Genomic DNA, 27,520 nt, shown 5'->3' with positions numbered 1-27,520 from the left:
TTTCCCCAGTACCTACTCTGTGTGCCAGGGACTACAGTGAACAAATGCACTTGTGCCTCACGACCTGAGCGGTAGCCAAGAGTGTGTTACCTTAGAGGGGAGACCCAGTCTGACAGGACTTCTAGAACATCTCCTTTAGCAGTGCAGGACCTTTCTGGATTCTCAGTCTGCACGTATGGAACTCTCAACAGAGCACGGACTTTATTAGAAAATGTAGAAATACAAGCAAAGGCTGGCTTGCCTGATTCTGAAAAGGGATGGAAATTAACTGTAAAGAGACACAAGGGAACTTTTTAGAGATGGAAATATTATATATCTTATTTGGAACGTGGGTTACATAAGTGTACTCAGTTGTCAATATTCTCACTGTAAATAAATTATACCTCTACTTATGGGAAAAAAGGAGGAGGGCCTTGCCTGAGGCTGAGGTAAAAAGACACCAAAGAGACAAGAAGATAATTTCAAATTCTCAGATTTTAGAGTTTGTGTATTGGATAGATACCCGTTTCTGAGATATCTAAAGTGCTGATTCAGGGCTTTCCTAACAACTATACACATCCCGGCCACTCTGCCACCATGTGCTCCTTGAAGCCAACAAATGACCAGCTGCTGAAGGTCAGTGCAAGGGAGGGGGCCTCTGCAGAAGCAAGAGAAGAGTGCTCCCTTTGCCACCCTAAGGTAATGGGGCTGCCTCAGGACTGGCTCTGTTCAGCCATGCTCTCTTTGCCCTTCAGGGATCCTTGAGAATGAAGCAGAAAAAAGAAGTCTCCCAAATTAAGCAACTCCCAAATTAGTCAACCCAAAGTCAGCAAACCCTTGGGAAAAGATCTAGAACCAAGGTCTGCTTTCCTCTTTAAAGTTTTTTTTTTTTTTTTTTTTTTTTAATTTATTTATGATAGTTACAGAGAGAGAGAGGGAGGCAGAGACACAGGTAGAGGGAGAAGCAGGCTCCATGCACCGGGAGCCCGATGTGGGATTCGATCCTGGGTCTCCAGGATCGCGCCCTGGGCCAAAGGCAGGCGCCAAACCACTGCGCCACCCAGGGATCCCCTGCTTTCCTCTTTAACTCACCGTGCATGCTGATGGATGTCAGGTAACATTTCTAAACCCAGAACTGACCAACCAAGTCTCACTCCAGCTAAGCAGTTTCTGGATCTGCACTGGTTACAGGACCAAGTCTTATTCTTAGGTCTCAGCAAAAGGGTCTCAAATGTTGCCACCCATCAAAACCACCTGGAGCGGTTGTTAAAACAGGTTGGTAGACCCCATTCCCAGTTTCTCATTCAGAAAGGCTGGGCATGGCTGGAAAATCTGCATTTCTAACAGGCTTCCAAGTGATGCTTTTGCTTTACCTGGAAACCACACTTTGGAAACCACTACTCTAGGGTGCCAAGTACCTTACAGCAGATCTCTCTGCCCTCTCCTTCATTCCACCATTATCTCCCCTCCCCAGGCCCCCTCTCTCTCCTAGGCCTTTTCCACCTATCTGTGGTAAAGAATCAATTCTTGTTTTTTTAAAATTTCCAGTCCATTGTGAGAACAGTATTTTTACAAAACACAATATTAAAAAATTACTAGAAAAATGAGATTTTAAGACCTACAGAAGACAGGCTCCACTCTTATTATCAAATTGGGCAGACAAAAAAACTTAACCTACTAAAGTACTATTAGAAGTTCTAAATGCCTCCTCTTGTGTGCGCATTTCTTCCTTCACAGGCATGGTCCCAGACTCACCCAATCTCACCTACCTACCACCCTAGGGTAGCCTCGGGCCCGCTGCACCAGTGACTCCCCATTTCCCAGACAGGTTCTCTCACCTTCCTGTGGCTGTGCCTCTGCTCCTACCTCCATCTGTATTCCCTTCACATTCTTTTCTGCTTGAAAACTTCTGTTTGCAGGCCCCAAAGCAAGTGTCACCTCCTCCATGAAGCCAGCCCTGACTCTCCCTGGCATGTGAGGTGCCAACTTCAAAGCTTTATACTCCCCTGGCCCTCAGTCCCTTCTCCTGAGTTGCTGGAAGCTGTCTGAATTTACATCTCCATCAGGACTGTGGCCCGGAACCCAATGTGCCTCCACATCACTGTGTCCAGTGCAAGGTTTAGCACCTAGTATGGAGGTGAAAATGAATGTTTGCTGAACACATAAGTGAGTAGAGGAATATCACCATGTGCATTAGGAAATCTTTGATAAGAACAGAAATTACGTAGATGACTCAGCATAACAAAGACAACAAACATGTATGCCAGGCGCCAAGCCAGGCCTGGGGGTGAACAAGAAGCAGGCCCTGCCTCCTGAGCAGTTACAAGGCTCAGAAGCAGGTCGTGGCTTACCAGCGAGGCGGCTTCTCTGCGTAGAGGACCGAGGCAGGGTGGATATGTAATTCATGATCGTCACGGATAGTCCTTGCAAACAGAATTTTATCTGAAGTCAGTCTAAAATACTCTCCCACAGATGTGTCTCCTATTATCCAAAAATGCATGCGGGTAGTGCTTCACTCAAAAGAACTATTCTCTCCATCTTCTCTAGTGTGCTGGTGGACCCCTCACCCACTGCCACCCCAAAAGTCAAGAACAAGTCATCCAGAAAAGAGGAGAAAAACAGAATGTAGCCATTTAGGAAAAAACATGAAAAATTTACTGCTCTGCTCATACTCATGTTCATGTTTATCTTCCATACGTTCTCTTTCAAAACAGTTTCCTCAGGGATAGAAATAATATATACAGTTACTTCTGTAAAAATTTTCTATTAAACAAAGTTAAATAGTAAAGATAAAGGCTATGGGGAGACAAAATAACAGGGAAAAGAAAGCTCAGTATTGGACGATCCATGTCTCTGAGATAACATTTCAAATTTCAACTCAGATGTGATTCAATTTAATTCAAAAACTCATTACCGAACACACAACTATCAGTAAGATCAGATCACAAGAGAGCATAATAAACAGATTAGGATGTTGCTGCCCAAACCCTGAGTATGGGATGTTCCTGTGGGTGCCAGGGACCTGTGTGTCAGGGAAGTGCTTCAAGCACCATGAGTGAGCTCATCTCCTGCTCTGCGATAAAACCAGCACGCCAGGGTCCTGCTGTGCTACCAGGTGGCCTGAGCGGATCGACACGGAGCTTTTGCCTCAAAGGGACTGGCAGACCATGAAGCCTGTCATGTAGCCCATATTTTTTTAAGGACTCTAGTGAAAGAATTTTCTTAATGCTAGTACAAACTGCTTGCTAATATACCCTTGAGGCAAGTGGGGGAATCAAAAGGACAACAAAATGACAGGACTCACTGCAGACCCTCACAGGCCTCTCCAGAGTTGCCATAAACATTTGAGAAGGGGAGCTCAGGATGGGCAACACTGTCATGGCCCTGAGGAGCTAGAATACTTGGCCTGGAGTAACAAACAGAACATACTAGAGGTAAAGGTAAAATGCTACACTGAGGTTCAAAGAGCTACCAGGATATTAGATGTAAGAGACCTGGCTGCCAAAAGGCGAACAAGAAAGCTCAGTGAAACTCTGGACTCCTTCACAAAGCCCAGCATCCAGGACAGGGAACACTGTGGCCAACTTCCCCTCAGAAAATAGGAACATAGTATTTTCTAAGGGGAAAAAGCTAATGACAAAATAATATATGGAGAAAATGCAAAGAAAAGCTGGGGAGGAAGCCTTTGGACTGCTCCCATATGAAAGAACAGATGCACGTTTAAAAGGCTCAGGTGAAGTGGACCAGAATGAGCCAAGGTCCTGAGGTTATTAGGAGGGTTTTAGTGACCAGTGATTTTCTGTCCAGAAAGTGGAACTGGAAGAAACGGGCTGTGATCTGTAGCAGGAGGCACATGCAGCACATGAAGAAACACTTGCCAACATCCAAATACAGCAATTGTGGCCACAACCTACCTACCAGGGTAGGCAGTGGCCTCAGTCCCACAGGTCTCTAAAAACAAAATGAACTACCGAAGGCCAGGGTAGTTTCTCCAAGAAAGGTCTCTTCCAGTTCTATTGTTCTGGTAATTAGAATGGAAATATTTCCAGCCTCCAGACTTATAATTATATCATCCTTCTACAACATAGGGATGAGCTGAATATTTGAGAATCATGTCCATCAAGTAAGATATGATGCTGAAAGCTATGTACTAAACTTCAACTCATCTTTGGAAGGAGGCAGGAGATAAAGAGAATTTATTTAACTTAATTTCTGTACTCTTTGAGCACATCAGCTTTCTAATGGGGTAGAGATCATCTTTAAGATTTCTCCTTTTAGTAAATGACTCCATGAAGTATGTTACCTATAAGCTCCAGTAGAATGAAACCGTGCTGCATTTGCAAAGAATCCTGAAACAATGCACCTCAGGACTGGATCTGGATCACCTATACAAGGTAGCAAACAGAGTGACGGGTGAGCCCCTTGCCTCCCCAATGCTCTGTGTGCTCAGGCCTGTGCTCTGAGGCCCCACCCCAGACTGCTTTGAGCCGCCTTGCAAACCTCCCCGAACCAGCCCCAGCCCCATGCCTCCCGGGGCTGGGTGCCTGCATTGGCACCACCTACAGCTGTTGAGAGAACCATGCTGGATTGTTCCTTTACCTTGGGATGCCCCAACTCCCCAGGCCACAGGTGACAAGACCAAAGCCGGGCACCAGAACCCAAGGGAGTACACCGTAGGCTGGCCAATGATCCCAAAACTCCTTTTTTAGGAGAAAATCTTAATGTTTCTCCCATACGTACATCACAAAGTTACTTCTGTGGTTAGAAGCTACAGCACATAATTCTTCACAATTTTTCGAATGTCCCATTTTAATTGGTGTCTGTATTGCTACAGTAAACATCTTCCAAGGATAGAGCCCAACCATTTATTAAATGATTTCCAAAGGATACATTCTATATGATTATGCAAAGGATAATGTCATGGATGTGGCTTACAACATGCCACATTCCATCAATTTTTTATTTTTTTTTTTTACATTCCATCAATTCTAAGACTCACTCTTTTTTTCCCCTTTAACTTACTGAGATCAGGACAGCATTTTGTAATTGTAACTGGCAGTACTTTTTTCTTAGTGGTACATAAAATAATGGCATGCCCTACAAATGATGGCATCTTAGGGACGCCTGGAGGCTCAGTGGCTGAGTGTCTCTTTGGCTCAGGTCCTGATCCCAGGGTCCTGGGATTGAGTCCCGCACTGGGCTCTCTGCAAGGAGCCTGCTTCTCCCTCTATGTCTCTGCCTCTCTCTGTATGTCGCTCATGAATAAATAAAATATTTAATAAGTAAATAAAACATAAGTTTTAAAAAAAATGATGGCATCTTAGATCCAATGAAATACAGTGTATTGGTAAGTAAGTTCCCGAAAGGTGGTGTAATTTACAAAACCATCAACGGTGCATGAGAGTGTCAGTTTCACCATGTTCTTACTGGCAATGTTATGGCAAAAAGGCACGCCTTCTTCTACTGTATGTTGATCAATTGCTATCTATATTTCTTCTTTTGTGAGTTTTCTGTTCCTTTGCCCATTTGTCAACTTGAAAACTAGTATTTTTTATAAGCATGTTAAATGAACTCATCCTGTGACAAAGTTTTTAATTTCTCATCTATGCTAAAAATATTTTCACTATTTGCTTTTTCTTTAATATTCAGAAATTTTAAGTTTCTACATAATTTATTATTTCTATGATTTTCTCTATTGTTTCTCAGCACAGAACAGATATGATAAATCTCAAATCTACATTTCTAACCACAATCTGATCCAAGATTCAATCTCTTCTCTCCAACTGCTACCTGATAGAAACTCCTATATAGAACATACATTCTTATCAGGGAGACACTGCTTCCAAGGGATGAAAATTGGCTCTTGGGGGCAAGGAAGAGGGGAATCTTAGAAACTGCAATGGTATGGCCTACCAAGGCTCACCCCTACCTTATGAAATCTTATTTCCTTTCATGTTTAATTTCTCTCCTTAGGAAGAACTTAAATTTAATGTCACTTTTCTCCTGAGCGAGGTTGATAATGAAAAACAGGTTAAGAAACACAGATGTAGAAGTAAGGCTGCCATCTGTCTGTTAGGCGACAAGCACTAGATCAGCTTCTCCCTAGTCAGCTGACTTTGGAAGCTTCTCGCTTCTATCAATGACACCAACTTTACCCACTCTGGTTTCAATTCTCCCCTCTCCAGTGAGCTTCTTCATTCATTAATATTGTGAGCATCTAATATGTCCCTCACCCCACGCACCTGTCTCCACAGACCCCTGCCCTGTACTCCTTAGTGTAACCAGGCTGCTGGACTGGACCGCATCTCAAGGCCTGCTATGTGGCCTCCCAGGCCCAACCCCACTAGGTTCCCACCTCCCTGCATTCCTACTACATCTGCCACCTCTGTCTACCTCACGTATGGAAGGGTCTACTCCTCTAACTTGGAAGAGAACCGATGACCTCACACTGTAACACTCTATCTACATGAATCCCTCCCTTCACTGTCCTCAGAATCAGAACCATGTCTTCACCATTTTGTAATCGCTTGCCCTTAGGACAGAGACAAAAATAAGGGTGAAATGGCAGGAATGAAACTGCCTGAGTTCAAGTTCTGATTCCACTACACACGCACTATGTGACCTTTAGCAAGTTCTTCTTTGCCTCTTCACCCATTGATCTCATCTATAAACTGGATACAAGTGGCACATATCACTGGATTAGGGTGAGCATTAAATGAACTCACACATGGAAACACTGGCACACTGCAGGCCTACTTTAGGCGTTAATGGGGTGCTAGCAAGTACTCAGGGCATAGAGGGTGGCAGGGCACCTGGCACGCAGCAGGCACTCACTGGGCAATGGCTGAGTGAATGAGCAGATGGGTCACCTCCTCAAAAGCACAGGCTATGAGCCACACAGAACTGGCTCAGCTGAATCAGCTGTGTTGTCCTCAACTCCACTGAATTTCTCCCTAGGATTTTACAACTTATCTGTAAAATGAGGACAGTATCACCCTACATCTCACAGAGCGGGCAATTAAGTGAGGGAATATTTGTAGAAACCCTGCCATGATGTCCTCAATTAATGGTGGCAATAGTCACTGCCAGAAGCCAGAGACCCTGTCTTATACAGCTCCTGTATAAGATGTCTTATACTCCTGTCTTACCCCAGGGACTGTTGAGGCTTAACACACAGACTTGATTAGTAATGTCTGCATTTGAAAATAAAACACACTTTATATGGAATAGCCATAAATACTGTCCTTTTACAAAAGTAATATGTCTTGCAAAGTCTACATGGGGAAATTAGCTATGTAACATGCAATAATGTAAATGTTAATAATCCTGATGTCTTGTCAGGGCTTGTAAATTTCTTTTTTTTTTTTTTTTTTTTACTAAGAACAGCCCTCAGAAATAAAAATGGACCTCCATGGAAAACACATGCTACTTTTACATGCTCAGCTTTTCACCAGCATGGGCAATTCTGTGTGAGCCCGGCGTAGGTACAGAGCACACTGTGTGGACTCACACAGCCCTGCACGGACCGTTGAGGAATGCAAGTGAACAGCACAGGATGCAGCATCACCAGGTGTGGTGGTTTGCTCTTACCTTCACTTGATTTCTTGGGCACTTGGAATTTGACAAGAAGCTTCTTCAACTGCTCTCGCACTGTTGCAGCTCTGATGAGACCCTTGTAATTCAGGAAATGTTCTTGACACCATTGGGAGTTTTTATTGTGCTGCAGGGCAACCGAGACAGAGGGGGAGTGAGAAAAATGCAGACAAGTTTTCAACCGTGGCTACACTACCAGGCAGTTTCCTCTTTCTCCCCTTTGGTTACTCAGTGGGGAAGATCTTCCCATCTTAACAAGCCCCTTCCTGCCCCATCTCCCTAGACAGATGCTGACCCTCATGCATACCATACCATCTGCTCTTCCATCTCACTCCCTGCGCCAAAAGGCAAAGGAGAACATACTGACAAGCAGAGTTGTTTTCAATCTGAAATACCCAACCGACTGGCAAGTCATCAATAAGAACCACTTCCCTGTGGGTCTTGGTAAATTAACTTTGTAAATCAACTTTCTTTGAGTTCACCATTCTGTGAGACTACAGGTGAGCAAGACACTTGCCAATTTAGAAATAATTCACAAATTATTATTATTTAATCCCCAAAGTATGATTTGTCTATCAACAGTGCTTAATTTTATCCTACATTCTTAAGTGGATCATTATGTCTTAAATTACTGCTGTGGGGATGTACCTCTGAAATTCTAAGCCAGACAGGAAGGCATTTTAAATAAGAAAATGTAATTCACAGAAGATTCTCCAAGAAGGCAACTATCCACTAACACGGTGTAAACATGTGTCTGCCTTCCAGCAGCAGAGCAACCTTCAGATTAAAGATAGAATGCTGCACTTACGCAAATGAATTTTAACTGCTGTAACTCATAATCCATGTTCTCAGTAAGAGATGAGGTTTTACTGAAAACTGTTCAATAACTGAATAAACTCCCTTAGATCTCTGGTGAAACAAAAATTTAGTATTTCTCCTCTTCTAAGAGAGTATTTAAGGGAACGAATACAAGATACTGAAATCTGAAATATCTAATTTCCCCCTCTCACCCTTTCTGCTATATAAGAGGTTTCTTATGGTTTTTATCATTTTTAAAGCTCTCTGAAATTTTCAGCAATTTTTAGTGAGAATTTTAAGCCGTATCATTTGCTTAGTTTTACAAAATGTTAAGAATATAAAAAAAACAACACTGCATTTAGCTAAATACGGGTAGGGCATGTGAGCAGATGCAGGTCCTCACTGCACACCCCTCTCACAGCCAGGTCCCTGGCCAAGCCGTCAGCACACTGCCAGCAGGCCAAGTCTCCAGGTAGGGGACAGTCAGGAGTAACTCCTGTGTCCTTCCAGGCAAAATCATACCACAGACTCAGGCAGCCCCTCCACCCCCCACCCCAACCCCAGTGGGTTAGAAGTACTGGCAATAATCTAATGGGAAACTACAGAGGTCTCTCAGCCATTCCTTTATAAACTGAATTTCTGGAATCCTCACACCTCGAGTGACTGAATGGGCCTTTCGAGGGCTAACTGTGCTTACTTTGATAAATGCTTCATACACATTGAGCATAGTGAGATGATCACCCTCCTCCACAGCAAATTTGCGGTGTACTCGAATCTGGAAAGAATAAAACAACATTTATTCTCACAGCCGACTCCTGTGAGCCTCTGGTACAGGGAGGTAACATTACACGGAATGGCTTGTGGCTTGCAGAGTCACAGACACCTGCTCTGTACCAGTTCCAGCTCCACCATTTCCTAAAAACCTCAGATTGGTAATGTACCCTTTCTCAGCCTCAACTTCCTTATCTATAAAATCAGGATATTAAACCTATCAAGACTGCTGCAGGATTAAGATGATTCACTGTAATACCAGCCAGAGATACAAGAAAATGTTAGTGTCCTTGGGTCTTCCCTCCTCTATCCTCTATCCAGTCAATACCATCTCTCTCAGAAGAACTACCCCCCAACCCACCCCACCAGCCCCAGCTCCCAGGAGAACGTAAGGTTCCGAGAGGGCAGGGGGCCAGCTATCTGGCACATGGTAGACACTGTAGTCGGAAGCTACCACCAGCCGCACAATCCTCTCAGATCTTGTCCCTCCATTTTCCCTTCTGTATGATCCTGGGCAATACCACCCTGTTCCAGTGAGGTGTTTGTTTGTTTGTTTGTTTTAAGTTTTTATTTACTCATGAGAGACAGAGTGAGAGGCAGAGACACAGGCAGAGGGAGAAGCAGTCTCCATGCTGGGATCCTGACGTGGGACTTGATCCCGGGTCTCCAGGATCACGCCCTGGGCCGAAGGCAGGTGCTAAACCGCTGAGCCACGGGGCTGGGCTGCCCGTTGTAGTGAGTTTGAGGAACAGCACACATGATAAGCACAGAAGCACACAAATATACTTAGTATCTCTAGAATTTTCTCCTTGTATCAAATACCACATAATTAACCAGCCTACCTACCCACCTTCCTGCCTTCCATTCATTTCTTCGTTAACAGGTGTCTCCTGTGCATTAGAGGCCAGGCGCTATTCTAAGCATTTGGGATGTAACAGTGAATAAACAGTGGTGGAGGCAAAAACCAAACAAACAAGCCACATATATGGTACAGCAGGTAGCAGAAGTGCTAGAGGAAAGCAAAGCAGGGGAGAGGCTGGACCGTGGAGGGGACATGCTGCAGTTCCAGGCAGTGGGTGGGACTTCAGGTTCCTCATATTGAAAATGAGTCGACCTGTGCTAAGGGAGGACCATCAGAAGGACTAATAGAGAAGCAAATGCAGAGCACCTGAGTGGCTCAGTGGTTGAGCATCTGCCTTTGGCTCAAGCTGTGATCCCGGGATTCTGGGATCAAGTCTCACATCGGGCTCCCCACAGGGAGTCTGTTTCTCCCTCTGCCTATGTCTCTGCCATTCTCTGTATGTCTCTCATGAATAAATAAAATTTTTAAAAAAACAACCACCAAAAAACAGTGGAAAAAATGGACATACTCACCAGGGACAGAAGCAGGAAGATATAATCTATCAAGTTATGACTCTGAGGGCAGAGGACAACTACCCCTAAGAAAGTCTCTCCCCCAACCACACATCCCAGCTCAGCTCCTACATGTGCAAGGCTGCCACTCTCTACTCTTCCTGTGACAACCAGCCCTGACCTCACACTTGCCTGCCTCTGTCAGCACACCTTGCATCCAGGGTGTGTTTCATAGCCTGATTTCTCCACACACCCCTCCCATACTCTCACCCCCGCCCCACCCCCTGCAATCACGCCATCAGTGGTCTCTGGTGCCAGGGCCTCAGGTGGCCATCTCTTAGCTTGGAGTACCCCTCTACCACCACCACCACCAAAATTAACCTGCTGTGCCCAGGCAAGACTCCTTATGCCATGAGGGTGCCACCCAGGTCTCTTCCCAGAGGCACCTAAAGGCCTGTTTTCCTTATGAGGAAGTGAAGAGGGCATGGTTAAGACTGGGGGCTCTGGACTGTGCAACACAATTGCCCCAAGGCTGGGCCATCACAAATGAGTTACCTAACATTTCTGTGCCTTCATCTCTAAAAATGATGAGAATAGTTTTTACCTCCCAAGTTTATGGTGAAGACACAAGGGAACACGAGGCACATAAAACGTCTGGTATAGTGTCCAGAACATGACAAACACGCAGAATGCAAGTGGATTCCATTCGCACAGCCCTGTCATTGGTGGTTCCCAGACAGTTTCAATAAGGAGAGCCCACAGTGAAAGAGACTGGTATGAACAGCTTGGGGGAAAAGACCTACCGCCTGAGACTTCTGATTTCCGGGGACCACAAAGATATTCTGGATTTGCATCATGGCTGCAATGCTTAGAATTTCCTGAGAACAGCCAAAATTTCCTATAAAACAAAGAGCATGTCTGATTTCAAACATGTGTTGTCAACGAGGAGTGAAAGACATTTTGTTATTTTCCTTACACCATACTACAAACGAAGGTCATGTATTTATACACAGTTTGACTGTTTGAGTTCATCATATATGAACACTTTACCCTGCTGTAATGTCCATATGTGGCCCAGATGAACAGAGGCCCAGGAGGACTCTGAGAAAGGAGATGCTATTACACTCAGCAGTTGGGACATCGAGGACTCTCGCTGTGTACCACAGTGGGGGGTTGTGTCCCTTCTGCAGTCTCTCTCCTCTTGGACCCCTCTCTGGGGTGGCCTCCCTCTCAGCAGGGCTCACCTGACCTAGCAAGTCCAAGACACACCCAGACCAGAGAAGCACTCTGCAGACAGTGGCTGCTCATACCTGGCACAAGGGCTGCAGTCATGGGCGCTTCAGGGCACTGGACAGTGAGCAAACTGCACTCCTTCCCATAGTTTCCTGCCTCCTGGCTGATATGCTCCCCCAGCCCCAAAGTTAAGAGTCCTGTTTCTCAATGTAAGCCTAAGGTCATCTGGGTGTTTAAAGCTGACTCTTATATACTTAGTCTGAAGTACAGCTCTGTAAACTGCTAATGAATATAAAAGCCGAAAACAAGAAAAAAATTCTCATTTCCTTTCCTGGTAGGAGTGGTGGGGGGCCGGGGGGACACATAAACTATACTCTATGATTCTGACTCAACCTCTAGCTCGTAAACTTTTACCCCTTACTCATCTCCTCACAAACATCTGAAGGTGTCAGGGAAGGTGGGACTCCTGGGTGCTGGTGGCTGGAATACAAAGCACTGTGGCCTCTGTGGAAAACAGAATGAGGAGTCCTCAAAAAATTAAACGCAGAATTATTTGATGATCCAGCAAAGAAGCGAAAGCCGGTACTCCAACAAATGCTTGTATGCCAATGCTCACAGCAACCTTATTCACAATACTTGGCAGGTGGAAGCAACGCCAAGTGTCCATCAGCAGATGGGCAGTACGTACACACAGCAAAATACTATTCAGCCTTTAAAAAGGGCATTCTGACATATGCTACAACATGAATGAACCTCAGAAGACAGTATGTCAAGTGAAATCAATCTGTCACAAAAGAACAAATATTGTAAGATTCTGCTAAAGGGAGGTTCCCAGAATCATCAAATTCATGGGGACAGAGTAAGAGGATGGCTGCAGGGCTTGGAGGTAAGAGGGAATGGGGAGTTGGTGTTTAATGGGGACAGAGTTTCAGTTTGAAAAGATGAAAAGTTCTGGAAATGGATTGTGATAAGGGCTGAACGACAATGTGAGTGTACTTAATGCCGCAGAACTGTACAGTTGAAAATGGTAAAATGGTACATTTCATGTATTTTTTACCATAATTAAAAAAATAAAAAATAAAAAAACTTCCCAGTTTCAAAAAAACAAAACAAATCAGGCATCAGTTCTAGTTCCCCAGGAAACAAACAAAAAGTGTTTAATGGTGACTGACACAGAATCTCCAGTTAACAACATGCCCCAAATCAGACAGCATTAGCTCCTTCACTGCTCAGAATATATCGTGCCCCCTTCCCTAGGGCACACAAAATTCAAGAAGTAATCCTCTGACAGAATCTACGAGAACTGTTGGTCTCCACATACCTGATTCGAGCAGCATTTTTGCAAACATGGGATTCAAAGGAAACTCCGCAACTCTCATGCCAAGTGGTTCAGTTAAGCGACAGTCTTTGTCTAGACCTGCCGTAGGAACAACAAAAATCAGAAGGCGTGAACTAAGGTGTTGGAAGATAGACAGTTATCAGGAGGATAAACGATGATGTACGTTAGAAAAGTTGTCCAAAAAGATGAATCATGCTACCAAACTCAATCTTACATCAGAATGCTATTAAATTAAAAGAAGAAAAGACCGCCTCTGAGCTTCTGAATACCCAATTTTGAAAAACTGATACTTCCAATAGCTTCTATTTAAGAACTTCATTCCAAGGAAATGGCCCTGCAACCTCCTCTCACTCCCCATTCCTCTCACCCAGCCCAGACACTGCTCCTTCCAAGCACAGATGTTCCAGAATGGTATCCCATAACCTCTGATCCTCTCACACTATGAGAGCAATTACAAGGCCAGGGACTGGGAATCTAAATGTTTGCCCAGATCTCTCTTGGATGCCAACACCAGAACCATTCATCCAACTGCCTCCTGGGCAGTTTACTGAACAGGGCAGATTCCAATTCCCCACATCTCTCCTTGCCTCTTCACCACTAACCAATATCCAGGTATGGGATTCCCAAGATGCTGACTACTACTTTATTGCCATTCAGACTATTCCCAAGGTATGCCATTAAAAAACATGCTGCAGAGCTCAGAGTAAGACAGGAAAGGTAATTTCTCTTCTGTTCCCATATAATCATCTCTTGAAAGGTGATAATTCAGCTTGTAACTATAAATTAAGTCAGGTGCCTTAATTCCTCTGCCTTTTCCAGCTTACTTAGGGCAGTGAAGAATTAGAAAATATTTTAACTTTCATTCTGTTGGATTAGAGGCAAATCAATCCAAATGAAAAACTTCTGGGCAGCCCCGGTAGCTTAGCGGTTTAGCACCGCCTTCAGCCTGGGGCCAGATCCTGGAGACCAGGGATCCAGTCCCACGTCAGGCTCCCTGCATGGAGCCTGCTTCTCCCTCTCCTGTGTCTCTGTCTCTCTCCCTGCCTCTCTCTGTCTCAAGAATAAATAAATAAAATCTTTAAAAAAAAAAAAAAAGAAAGAAAAGAAAAACTTCTAGGTAGTCAATGTTCTCCCCTACTCATTACAGACTATTCCATGACACTTTCCTTTCAGGGTCCTACTACATGCTTAAGAACAGGGACAGGAACCTATTCTGGCACACATGCACTCCGGGCTGACTTGACACAGACTCACCTAAAGGCCTTTTAATCACTGATGATCCTACATCAGTAATTGGCTATTCTTTTGCAGGGAAGTATCACAAATGTAATGAATGAAAATGGACCCCATACAAAAATTTTTTAATTTTTTTAAATTTATTTATGATAGCCACACAGAGAGAGAGAGAGAGGCAGAGACACAGGCAGAGGGAGAAGCAGGCTCCCTGCACCGGGAGCCCGATGTGGGACTCGATCCCGGGTCTCCAGGATCGCGCCCTGGGCCAAAGGCAGGCGCCAAACCGCTGCGCCACCCAGGGATCCCCATACAAAAAAATTTACTCAAAAATGGATCACGGACTTACTAAATATAAGGACTGAAACTATAAAAACTTTTCAAAGAAAACCTAAGAGAGATCTCCATAGAGAGGATGGGCAATGGTTTCTTAGACAAGACACCAAAAGCACAAGCAACAGAATACATATACTGAACTATGTGAAAACTTAAAACTTTTGTACTACAAACAATTATCATCAAGAAAGGTGAAAAGCCAACCCACAGAATGGAAGAAGTATTCACAAATCACAGATCTGAAAAGAAACTTACACCCAGAACACATAAAGAACTCTTCCAACTCAGTAATAAAAAAGACAGTACCCCCAAGTAAAAATGAGCAAAGGATTTGAACAGACATTTCTCCAAAGAAGATTTATGAGTGGCCAATACACATGAAAAAGTGTTTAACATTACTAGTCATTAGAGAAATGCAAATCAAATCCATGAGATACCACTTCATTTCCTCTAGGATGCCTATTAACGCAGAAGACAGATAACAACTTGCTATCATCTGAAGCAAGGGGAACCCTCATACACTGCTGGTAGGAATGTCCACCAAGAATTAGCACGTAAATGTTTACAGCAGCTTTATTTAGCCAAAAAGGGTAAACAACCCCAATGTCCATCAATTGCTCAATGGATAAGGATAATACGTGGCATATCTCATCCAAGCAATGCTTTATTAGTCAGCAATAAAAAGGAATGAGTATCAACACACTCTATAACACGGATGACTCTTGAAAACATCGTGCTGAATGAAAGAAGCCAATTGCAAAAGACCACAGATTATATGATCCTGTTTATGTGAAATGTCCAAAACAGGCAAGTCTACAAAGAAAGAGATTAGGTCAGTAGTTGCCTGGGGTTGGGAAGAGGGGAAAGGGAGTGGGGAGTGAGCACCCATGGGTACAGGATTTTTTTTCTTAGGTGATAAAACGGTTTTAAACATTCTAAACTTGGGGTGATGGTGGCACAACCCTGTGAATACATTAAAAACCACTGAACTATACGCTTTAAATGGGTAAACTATATGGTATGTGAATTATGCCTCAACAAAAAAGTTAAAAACAAAACAATCTCAAAGGACAAAACCTCTATCAAAACCTACCACCAAACCAGACATTCTGTTCACTTGGGGCAACATCTGCAGCAAAGATAGGTACTTCCTAAACAGATGAATTCAGACTATAGTTCTCTCTTTCTTAAAGTAAAAACTACATTTTTAAACAAGAGACTACAGGTTCCTTTATAGCTTGGTGTTTCCTTGCCCCAAAGAATTCCATAGGCTGGTCATTGACCCAATTCTTCACAGGGAATTCCAGGAATGGAATGAGGGGGGGAAACAGGGAGAAAACACTGAGCCAGAAATTTCGGGATGGGGTGGAGGGACTGAGAAAAAGGCCTAGAGAAGTAACATCTGACGTACTCTTAGGGAATCTTCTAGATATCTTTCAGGAGTGTGGCTCCAGTGATGGTTATTAATAGCTCCTGATGTCCCAACATGCTTTATGAATTCACTGTCATAACTGGACTTCATGTACTATTAATCTAATTATGGTCCCATCTCTTTATTTTGATAAAGCTTCAGAGTTGTTAAGAGCATCATACATATGCAGAGAACCAGTCCCATCTCTGAAGATACTAAGAGCCCTAACGTGAATACAATCTAACCAATACCATCTAACAATAAGTAGATCAGAGAACACGTAAGACAGGCATACCTCCCAGAGCATAGAGTAACTCCAACGCTTGAACCATCGACTGGGCCGGAGGGGGCTGTAAAAACATAAAAATCCTCCTAATTTCCTCAGATAACAGACATAAAATGTGACTATTCTTGCCCAAATCCACTCTCCCCTCTTATGTGCCCCATAGCCCCCAGACTCCATGCTTGTACTCACATTGGTGCCCCAAATGCCCTTCCTCTCCTTCTCAGTATCCGTAGTACTACTTGGTCTTCAATCACAGCTTGATTTAAACACTGCCCCTTGGAGCCCTCCCTCATGCTCCCCTCCACCAGAAATGATGGGTCCCTTCTTTGAACAACCTCCCTGTTTTCCTACACTCTCATCAGACACTTCTGATTTTTTCCTTCACAGTCTCAATCTTCCATTGCAGCAACCCTGGTGGGTAATTCTGTACCTCTCAGACCCCAGTGCCAGGCCTTGCCCATAGAGGGCAAATGACATACACAGGATCCGAATTTCTGAAAATAGAGAACACTAGGCAATCTGAAGTTAAGCAAAGCTGCTATTGTGACCTTCAGTCTGATTCTCTGGATCTAAATCACATTCCCAGTATTTTCACCCAAACACACAGTATTTCTCTCTGGCCTCATCTGATTTGGGACCATATGCAAACATTATGTATGAACATAGTTGGAAGGACTGTATATGTCTACTTCAGTTTGTTTTTTTCGTATGGTTTTCTGTTTTCACTGTTTTGTTTAATTTTGTTTTGTTTAACCAGAGAAACTTTACAGTGACTACTTGGGATAGCTGCATAATATTCCAATAAGGTCATAATCCATAAAATGCACAACTGTCTTCCTCCTGGGTAACTGAGTTGTTTTCTGTTCTTTGCTACTATAACTAACACTGCTAAATAAACAAAATTATATGTGCCCTGTGATTTCAACTATAAAAAGATAAAAATAAAAATACCACAGTTTTGGGAGAAAATAACCAGAAGGGAATATATGAAAATGAATTTGTATGTATTTTCCTCATACTTCAGTTGTCCAAAAGTTTATGATTTCATTATTCCATTTCAAAATTTAATATACAATGATACTATAAACATGATCATACATGTAAGTTTTCTTCTTCTTTTAAATTATTTTTTCAGGAGAAATTTCCCTGAGAAGAAATATCAGGCATTTCTACAGTTCATAAAATAATGTCAGAAAGCCCTCCAGGACTGAAGTGGAGTATGAAACTGCTTTCCCAAACTGTCGGCTTTGGACTTTCTCATTTTACTGCCTGTTTGATCACTTAACTAATGTGAAGTGGTACCTAACACCTATTTCAATCTGTACTTACTTCTCTTCTAGAGAAGCCACATTCCAATGTCTCTTTTGTGCTGCTTCCTTTCCTTTAGCTCTTTTTTCAGTGGATATTTGATTTATTCCAAATGATGCTTGAAAAGCTCTGCAGTTCTCAAGATGCTGATATGTCATTTTTGCCATTACATGTTTTCTTGCATCTTAGATGGGAGGATTTTCTTAAAGCTTTTAATTTGCATATATTACTTATCTTCTCTGTAATTTCTTGCATACACCAATAATCAAAGAGGGTATTTTTTTCCATACTTATGATAAACACACAGTTGTTTTCTTTGGGAGAGAGACTGATATTTTCTATTCCTTCATTCACCTAGTTCATCATGACATATATAATATTAGGGACTTTACTATCTGAGCATCCAGGCTTGTCATACCACATAACAATGCAGTTGGGACAGAACAAGAGTTAACCTTCAAATCATAAAAATTCAAGAAGAAAATATGACTGAATGTTTACTAACTGACCAAGATGCAGGAAAGTGCTTTATAAGGACAGAAATAATAAGAAATCACAAACAAAGATTTTACTGTGGAAATATTTACAATGTCTGCACATTTAAAAAAACAAATTTTAAAAAACCAGTAAAATACAAACAACTAGAAAAACCAGTTGCAAGAAATACTATAGACAAAGGTTAATGTCTTTAATAATTAAAGGGTTCTTAAAAATCACAATAAACACTAATTCTAACAGATAAAGGGCTTAACAACTCAGAAGAAATATAAAGTGGACAATAAATGGAGTTTTTTAAAAGTCTTTGGAGAAATCAAACAATAAGGGACAGATATTTTTCCCTTCCTGCCTTTCTCCCTCCTGACATCAATCAAATTAGCAAAACTCTAAAAGAAAATAACATGGCATGACACACGCACAGTGAGACAGGCAGCACGCACTGCTGGAGCTTACACTGGTAAAGCAATCTGGCCACACATCAAGGATGTACAAAATGACTATAGCTCTTTGACCTTATAACTCCACTCCCGGAAACCTGCCCCCAGGAAATGAGCAGAAAGGAGATCAGCCACGAGGACATCCCCCACAGCTCTACCAAAGCCCTCCTGGCTCCCCTACCTGTGATATTCCCTCAGGTAGGCACCTATGCACACTTGCTGTCCTGGATCCCCCCACCCTCCTGACCTGGTGAAATCCTACCTGGATTTCAAGTCTCACTTTGCACAAGACTGACTGAGCTGGAGGCCCCTCCTCTGTCTCTCAGAGCACTGGGCCCATGCACAGCAATTACCCACTTACTTGTCACCCCCCAGCAGATAAGAACAGGAATTGTGCCTCTCCTGTCCGGCTCTACTCCCCCATACCCTGCACAGGGCCTGGTGCTGAGTGGGTACATGACACACGAACTAAGGGGGGTGGAGAGGGGGACGATGTGCTTCATCTAACGTCCTGACATTTGCCCACGGGCATTCCAGACAGAAGGTAGGACTTACCGACATGAAGTGGAACCTGAGGACATTGTCGATCCCTAGTGCTTTCAGCTGTAGGATGACAGGTGCCAAATTGCTACGCTGCATTTCAGGGACAGTGCATTGAGGCAGCTTGTCAAAGGCTTCCTCTGAGGATAAGAAATCAGAACTGTTTGGGGTCAAATGCCACAATCAAACACAATCATTATGCCCAACGGACAGTTTTCCTTCTCTAATGAGAGGCTCTAAGACTCTAAAATCAGATGCATATGACATCACAACACAAAGTTGTTTCATATTTAGAAAAGACCATTCTATTTAAAAAGTATCTTAGCAGTTTATATCTTTATAAATAATGTATCTTTATAAAAATCTGTTCTCTTACTTTAGAATGCTTTTTTAACACGCTTTTTGTCAGCAAAACATGAAATCAAAGAAAGAAGTATGTGTTGGACCACTACTGGCACCTAGGCACCACTACCCCTGCCTGGGGTTGCACTAAGTCTAGAAGGCAAGAACCGCACATACAAATAAAGAACAATCTCAAAGTAAATCACCAAAATGGTAACCAGAACATAACAAATGACCAAATCGTACAAAGAGCAAAAATTGTCCAAATCTAACTTTTAAAACCAACGAACCAGGCATGCATCATACTCAGAATCTGATAATGTCCCAAGCAGATCAATGAATGCTTGCATGCCCCATCAGGAATAAAAGATGACTTCCAATAGGAAAAAGCACACAAGATACAGAGGTGCCAAGATGGGAGGGGCAGGAATGGGGGAAGAGAGGAAGAAACTTTGGGAGGCCTTTTCATAAAAGCCTGGCAAACAGGGCAGGGGGAGGAGGGAAAGAAGGGATTAAATCACTTTTGTACATAACCAGAAAGCTTACGGATTATATAGAAGATGCTCCGCCCACAAAAATCCCTCTCACATCAGTCAACATTTTAAATGTGCTCACCCACCTTAGCACTAGAATGGACCAAACCCCATGTAGATCATAAGGCTTTAGTTAACTAGAGAAAGAAAACAACAAGTATCAAGAAGAAACAGCACTATCACTGAAGATTTTTTCAAAAAGGTTATGAGTGAACAGACAACCAGTGTTCTGTGGACAGACTGGTACAAATGGCCAAAGGCACAGGTCTAACTGGGAGGTGCTGAAGAACAGGCAACAGCAGAAAGTTCCACATGGGATACTCCCTTTGAATTTTAAGAGCATTTTGGGGAAGGCATTTTGGTAGGATAACCACATTTTCCAAGCATACTTCTGACAGAGGGAGAAGCAAAGTTCTCAGTAACGAGGACAAACCTGCTGAGAAGCCACTCACATAAGGCCAGTGCTGCCCACGAGTTCATGACATTCCATTAGACTCTACTGAGGACCCAAGTGTGTCACGCCCTGGGTCAGGAGTTGCAGGTGCAGCTTCCAGAAGCTTCAGTGATATGAAAGGGCCTAGGACCAAGACCAGAAACAGTAACCTCCAAGGCGGAGACCCAGTGAAGGGAATGGAGGCTCAGGGAAGCAGGAAGCATAGTCACTGCAAAAAGCATTTGAGGTTGCTTCATGAGGGAACTACCATTTGAGAGAAGGATGTGAAGGATAAGGGGGATCTGCTGGGCAGAGGGAACAGCCCAAGGAAGGTATCAAAGATACGAGATGCAGATGTAGGAAAACAGAAAGTATGTTCAGGAAGAGCAGAGTGCAGCTGGGATGCAGTGTAGGGCAGCTGTGTGGACAGTGGGAGAACATGAGCTAGGAAAAGTCCTGGAGGGTTCTGGGAAAGTTAAGGGACTAAGCAGACAGCACTCTGCTCAGAGTTACACTCTGAAAGCTCATGGAAGCCAGTCAACCAAGAAAGCCTAGAGGCTGGAGGACAGTGCGCCCCATTACTGGGGGTGAACCCTACCCAACCCCACTCCACCAAAACTGCTCCTGCGACAGAGCCAGTAACTTTTCAACCAAATCTACCTACCTGTCTTTAGGCTGCATTCTGTACTTTATTTCTTTGGTGCATAAGACAATGCTGGCCATTTCCTCTTTAAAAATCGCCTAAGTTCTTCAAAAAGAATCCAACATAGAATTACTGTATGACTCCACAATTCCACTCCCAGGTATATGCCCAAAAGAATTAAAAACAGGTACTCAAAACACACATTTTCATAGTAGCAACTATCCACAAAAGGCAAAAGGTAGAAGTAATCAGCCAATAAATAAAAAAATTTGTGGCTTATCCATCCATAGAATCCTAGTCAACCATAAAAAAGAATGAAGTACTGGGGCACTCAGGTTGGCTCAGTCAGTTGAGTGGCCAATTCTTGATTTTGGCTCAGGACATGGCTCATGTCCAGAGATCCAGTCCCATGTTGGGCTCTGCACTAGGTGTGGAGCCTGCTTGAGATTCTCTCTCTCCCTCTGCCCCTACCCTCCCTTTCTCTCATTAAAAAAAAAAAAAAAGAATGAAGTACTAACACAACAGAGACAAACCTGGAAAACATTTAGCATTCATTATGCTAAATAAAAGAAGCCAGACACAAAAGGTCACATAGTGTATGATCCCATTTATATGAAATATCCCAAACAGATAAATCCATGGAGACAGAATAGACTGGTGGTTGCTGGGAGGCAGGGAGAACTGCGGAGAAACTGCTTCAATGGGCACGGAGTGAGGGAAATATTCTGAAACTAGACAGAGGCAGTGATACATGTTGTGAATGTAATTAAATCCCACTGAATGGTTTGATTTAAAATGGTTCATTTTAGGGGTGCCTGAGTGGCTCATTTGGTTAAGCATCTGCCTTCGGCTCAGGTCATGATACTGGGGACCTGGGATCAAGCCCCATGTTGGGCTCCCTGCTCAGCGGAGAGTCTGCTGCTCCCTACGCCCCTCCCCCTGCTTGTGCTGGCTCTCTCTTGCTCATGACCTTTCTCTCTCTCAAATAAATAAATACAATCTTTATAAATAAATAAAAGTTAATTTTATGTTATATGAATTCCACCTCAAAACATCTGTTTTCTCTTCCCCAAATTTCTGGATGCCTTTTAACCTTGGTTCTCTCTTTCCTCTCCCATCATTCCTCCTTAGCACCTTCAGTAAGATGCTCAGGCCTCAGGCTCCAACTCCCCCGCCTCCCATGGACATCCTTACCCACCCACTTCCTCCCTACCAAGTACCTGTACATTCCATTCCCTTTGCTTGGTGCTATCCCTTCCCCCAGATAACCACTGGGTGGGCAATAAGATCAAGCACAAATACTCAAGTGTGAAGCCCTCCCCGGTGGCGTAACTCCCTGCCCTCTGCTTTCAAGGCTCATTCCGGAATGGGAATCCTCTCATGCTATAACATGCCGATCTGTTTGCGGGGTTGCCTCCACTACCTGGCTCTCCACCATGTGCCCACAGATTACGTCTCACCTAGCCCAAGATCTCCAAACCCCGGCACAAAGGCTGGTTTACAGCAGTGTTCTGTAAACATTCGCTACAAGAAAGAACAGAGTCAAGGACTGAACAAGGTGATGGTTATTAGAAGGAAAAAAGAGACAAATAACAAAACCCTAGGATCTGGGAAGTGAGTGCAGATGGATGCTGGACAGAGCAAGAGGATTAAAAATGATGTGAAAATTAAGTCTGGACAAGTGAGGAGAAATCTCAGTGCCATTACCCACAAAGAGAAAGAGAAAGTAGCTCTGGACACATCACTGTCAAAGGCAAGGCTGCCTTAAAGCTAGAGAGAAAGTTTCTGAAGGGCTGGGGTGGTCTTTATCATAACTTTATCTTGCTCTTTTAAAGCCTAACATGGCGCCTGGCAGAGAGCAGGAGCTGAACAACTATCTGCTTTCTATCAGTGGTCTCAGGAGAGAACCCGCCATTTTCGCTCTGCAAAGATGCTCTGAACCAGAGGCAAGATGGAACCCACTGTGAGACCCAACAGGAGTCAGGATTTCTTGTTCTTCCCAAAATAAGAAAGCACCATGTTAAGCTGAGGGAAAGGAAAGACAGGACCTGAGACACGTGGCCCAGGCTACAGGGTCACAGGGCTATAGATCTACACTGGGCAGGTCTACACCTAGACATCAAGTTGGAATGGGAATGGCAGTAACGGGACTCGTGGGCCAGCCTTGGCCAATGAGAGCAGCAGCAGAGAACTGCTTCGTTTAGACTGAAGAAAGTAGCAGGGGCAAAGGACAGAGGGCCTCGTGAGGGGGTCTGGATTTTATGTGCAGTTCTGCCCATGAGGGGAACCATCCTGATGCTCTCCAGGGCTCAGGCTAACCATGAGAAAGTCAACAGCCCTGAAGGAGCGCCACACTAACCTGTATAAAGGCGGTAACATTTTCCTGAGCGGCTGCGGCCAGCACGTCCCGCGCGCTGGTTGGCTGACGCCTGGGACACTGGGGCCACCACCAAGCACTCAATGGCTGTCCTGGGATTATAGGCACGGAGCTTCACAAAGCCACAGTCGATCACATACACAATCCCGCTGATTGTAATGGAGGTTTCGGCCACATTGGTGGCCACTATCACCTAAGTCCCCACAGCAAGAAAAGTAAAAAGAGAAGATGTTTGGTTCTTTTCGCTTTTAAAAAACTACTCAAAATCCTCAAAGATCTATTAAAGATATTTCCAACAATGTAGAATCTATAAGAGGCAGCTGAATATGCTGGAAAAAAACAGGAGTTTTAGGGCCAGGGGGTCCTGGGTTTGAATTCTCCCTAAGGTGTAAGGTTGTCCATAAGGACTTTGGACAAATTATTTAAATTCCTGCAGTCTCACATCTACATGTATATCTACAGCCTTCCTGGGCGGGGGGGGGGGGGCATCAAACGTGAAATACAAGTACAGCCTGGTGCTTGGTCCATAATAAATGCTCAGCAAATGTTTGTTTTTGCCTTCTGTACAACTAAAGGAAATCATCACCTTGAACATCTTTATTCATTCACTCACTCACACCTCAACTATTTCCTGAGGGTCTGTACTCTGCAGGCACCGTTCAAGGTGCTGGGGATGTATGATGAGCAAGAAACACAAGGCCCCTGTTCCCCCAGAGTCTGTGAGTATAGATAGCATTTAGAACTTTTTTAAAAAGATTTTATTTATTTATTTATTCATGAGAGACACACAGAGAGAGGCAGAGGCAGAAGCAGGCTCCTCCCAGGGAGCTCGATGTGGGACTTGAGCCTGTACCCCAGGATCATGCCCTGAGCCACAGGCAGATGCTCAACCACTGAGCCACCCAGGCGTCCGCATTTAGAACTTATTAAAGGCACTTTTACATCTGTCATTTTATAAAAATCTTCCGACCATTTTCATATAGTAGACATTTAAGAATTTATACTAGAAAACCACTGGTCCAAAAGTTCTTATTTATGTTTCACCGTTGAAAAAAATGGGGCTTGAAGTTAAGTCACTCATCCAGACACAGAGTAACCCAGGCACAGAATCCGGGCTTCCTGAACGGTTGGCCACAGTTCACGTTTGACTGGGCAGATGAGGTACTGAATCTCAATGGCATGAGGCTGAGCACCTTCTTCTAAGTAGTCCAAATTGAGAATGGGATCCTCAGACCACCCCTCCCCCTACTTACTCTCTGCCACCTGCTGATAAACAGCTACAATAAGCTGGTTTGGGGCCAGTTCTGTGCCTTCCTCATCTAATGGGAAGGAAAGCCAAGTAAGGCCCAGGGGATGATAACCAGGATACAGACTGGCTGCCTGCTGGCTCCTTCCAACAAGTGCTTCTCATCATACCCTTCCCCAACCCAATTTCAAGGCTAAATATTTTTCAGCCACACCTTGAATTAATTGATGTAAATTTGGCTCTATAGGTTAACCGGTACCATTTGTAGTAACTTCTCTATTGTTCCTGACTGATCACAATTCACCTAGATGGTCATTTAAGCCAAGCCAGTATTATGCCATGGGGAAATACTGAGCAGACAGTAAAGAGGCAAAGAGAAATCACTTGCTGTAATAACTACTTCTGTGAGGCAGGTTTAGAAATCTCTGCAATATACTATTTATTGTGTGCTTTTAGATTTATTGCGCAGAAGCATTGACCTAAAGGTCTTAAAGAAACCTTATTTAGAAAGTTTCACTTCAATTAAAAAAAAAAAAAATCCTAGTGCATAGGGAAGGGGCCCCAGCATGACAGCTGGCAGCAAACAGCCCTGGTCACTGGGCTAGTCTCACCTTTCTGACACTGCGGGACACCCTTTCAAACACTTTCATTTGCTCAAAGGAAGGCAGTCCTGCGTACATGGGGAGAACTCGGAGGTGTCTCTTCATCCCAGTTCGACCTAGCGCCCGAGCCTGCTCGATCAGCATAGACACAACAGTTTCCACCTCTTCCTAAAAACATTGAACCAGGGACAAAAAAACCCGAGATCAATCTGAAGCATGTCATTTTATCAGACTTGAAAGAAAATGAAAGCTGGGATAAGAATTTTAATTGCGATCAGATTCACGATTTCCAGTGTAATCACACTCTGCTCTGGGGTGGTTTTTAATCAAATGCTACTGAACAGTGGTGCCTATGGGGTGAAAATTTCCAAGTGTCAGATTCATTACTAAAATCTATACTAACTGCGGTGAACAGAAGAGCTCCCAATAAACAAAACCAAGGACTATTTTACTCAGCTTTCATGTACTGTGGCAAACAAAGCATATCATACATATAGACAAGCTGTGACATATAAAATCGCTATAAGCTTTCCCCAGAAAAGATTACTCTACCGTGGAAAGTGTTGATGGTGGAAAAGATTATGACTGGAGGGTGGTTCTGAACAGCACTCTGACCGTAAGTGAGCACTCTGGTTTGTTCAGTTGTCTTTCCAGAGATGTGCCCACTTACCACCTCCAGGATGAGCAGCATCACTGGGAAAGAGGCTTGCAGGAGTAACACACATGCACAAAATGTACCTAACGCAACACTTCATCGTGGTAAACACAACAGCCCATTGACTGCATCGTTTACTTTGGAATCAACTAATGAATCTAAAGTATATCGAATCCTCTGCAGACAGAACAGGTGGGAACTAATGATTCCCTGACAAGCTAGTCAGTAGATGAATGACATCAATCCAAACAATTTTCTACGCAATTAAGTAATCACAAAATACAATAAAACATGAAATGAATGGCCAAGTAAAGTAATAGGCCTTTGTTAAATTTTGGTGCTGCCTTAACGTGTCTGTTCATCAGAGAAAATTCCAGTGGAATTACCTGGCCAGTCAGAAATGCTAGGATGTCTCCATCTCCCTCTGTCTGGTGAATTTTCATCACAGTTTCTACAGTTGATTTGATATAATCTGGAACAGGACTGAAAAGATGTATGAGATACATTCATCACTAGAACATACTCATTAATTATAAATTACACTAACAATCTGGCAGCAAAGCCTCATGAAAGTTAGTCTGGGCCTGCCTGGCATGTAAACAGTACATGAATAAATAAACATTCATTTCCTTTTTTCTTTTTTTTTAAAGGCAGTATTCAAAAGTAATCCATAATTACATGTATACTGCGAAAAGTGCTTTATTTGCAAAGAAATAAAAACCCATGCAAATAAAAGTGCTATCTTTAGCAAGCAAAGAGGCCTGGTCAATGAAAGTTGGGGGCTGTGGTCCCAGTGCTCAATCTCATACTCTTTCCACTTTCCCTCCTAATCACTGGCAGCATGTCTGAGTAGAGTGTTCAGAGCTAATGGATATGTTATCCAGTGAGAAACTCAGAAGTTAGACCCATAACGCTCTGGATTTATCAACCACTGTACCAGGCTTCTGGTCTTTGTCTGTCTGGTGACTAGGTATAGGAATTAGGATGGTCCCTTCCTATCTAAGGGGGTTCCTCCCAACCATGTCAACCAGGCCCCTTTGCTAATGTAGAGCACTAAGAACCAAATGATTCAAATCATCACTGTTGCCCTCATAGACAGGTAGCCTTGTAAACCTAGTTCTGAAGATTATCAAGCCTCCTCCCTATAATCCTGTTACCACTTTGCTCTTTCGAACTGAGCTACTGGCCACAGACTTAGAAATTGGCACTTCGGTGTCAAGAGTTTCAAAACGCATTCAGCGTGATATTGAGCAGGATTCCAGAACATCCTCTCAGACAGGAGACACAAAACATGCTCCTCTCAGCAGCCCGGCATATTGCCCTTGAGGCTACGAGTAGATACAGTGGCTTCACATTCCATAGCTCAGGCCCCGTTTGCTAATCATCATCGTTAAAAATAAAGTATCATCAAACCTTTGTAGATAAAAGATATCCACTGGAAATGTTCGCCCTTCTACTGTAAGGATCACACATGTATCCCTTGTTGGGTCACCGGTTTCATTCTGATTAAAGAAATCCCGGAATTTCTATTTAAAAAAAAAAAAAAAAAAAAAAAAAAGGACACTTCATTTCTC

At 43.4% G+C, this 27,520-nt stretch overlaps 1 protein-coding gene across 5 annotated transcripts in view; it reads right to left on the bottom strand.

The window, feature by feature from the left end:
• Window positions 1–27,520, bottom strand: part of DHX35 (DEAH-box helicase 35) — a 66,377-nt gene that overhangs the window by 5,070 nt on the left and 33,787 nt on the right. For 3 of the 5 annotated variants that reach the window (XM_077873162.1, XM_077873161.1, XM_077873160.1), the window contains exons 9-20: window positions 27,360–27,472; window positions 26,333–26,429; window positions 25,301–25,459; window positions 23,426–23,636; window positions 19,131–19,255; window positions 16,342–16,396; window positions 13,049–13,144; window positions 11,298–11,392; window positions 9,068–9,145; window positions 7,570–7,699; window positions 4,283–4,364; window positions 2,331–2,402 (exon numbers count right to left, since the gene is read on the bottom strand). In XM_077873162.1, coding sequence (XP_077729288.1) covers window positions 2,331–2,402; window positions 4,283–4,364; window positions 7,570–7,699; window positions 9,068–9,145; window positions 11,298–11,392; window positions 13,049–13,144; window positions 16,342–16,396; window positions 19,131–19,255; window positions 23,426–23,636; window positions 25,301–25,459; window positions 26,333–26,429; window positions 27,360–27,472 — 1,313 coding nt within the window. Of the gene's footprint in view, window positions 1–90; window positions 248–2,330; window positions 2,403–4,282; window positions 4,365–7,569; window positions 7,700–9,067; window positions 9,146–11,297; window positions 11,393–13,048; window positions 13,145–16,341; window positions 16,397–19,130; window positions 19,256–23,425; window positions 23,637–25,300; window positions 25,460–26,332; window positions 26,430–27,359; window positions 27,473–27,520 lie in introns of all 5 variants that reach the window. The other 2 variants (XR_013365292.1, XM_077873163.1) reach the window with 2 other exon arrangements.

The sequence above is a fragment of the Canis aureus genome, chromosome 26, assembly GCF_053574225.1.
Source record: "Canis aureus isolate CA01 chromosome 26, VMU_Caureus_v.1.0, whole genome shotgun sequence".
Lineage (NCBI taxonomy): Eukaryota > Metazoa > Chordata > Mammalia > Carnivora > Canidae > Canis > Canis aureus.
This window is presented reverse-complemented; position numbering and strand designations above follow the sequence as displayed.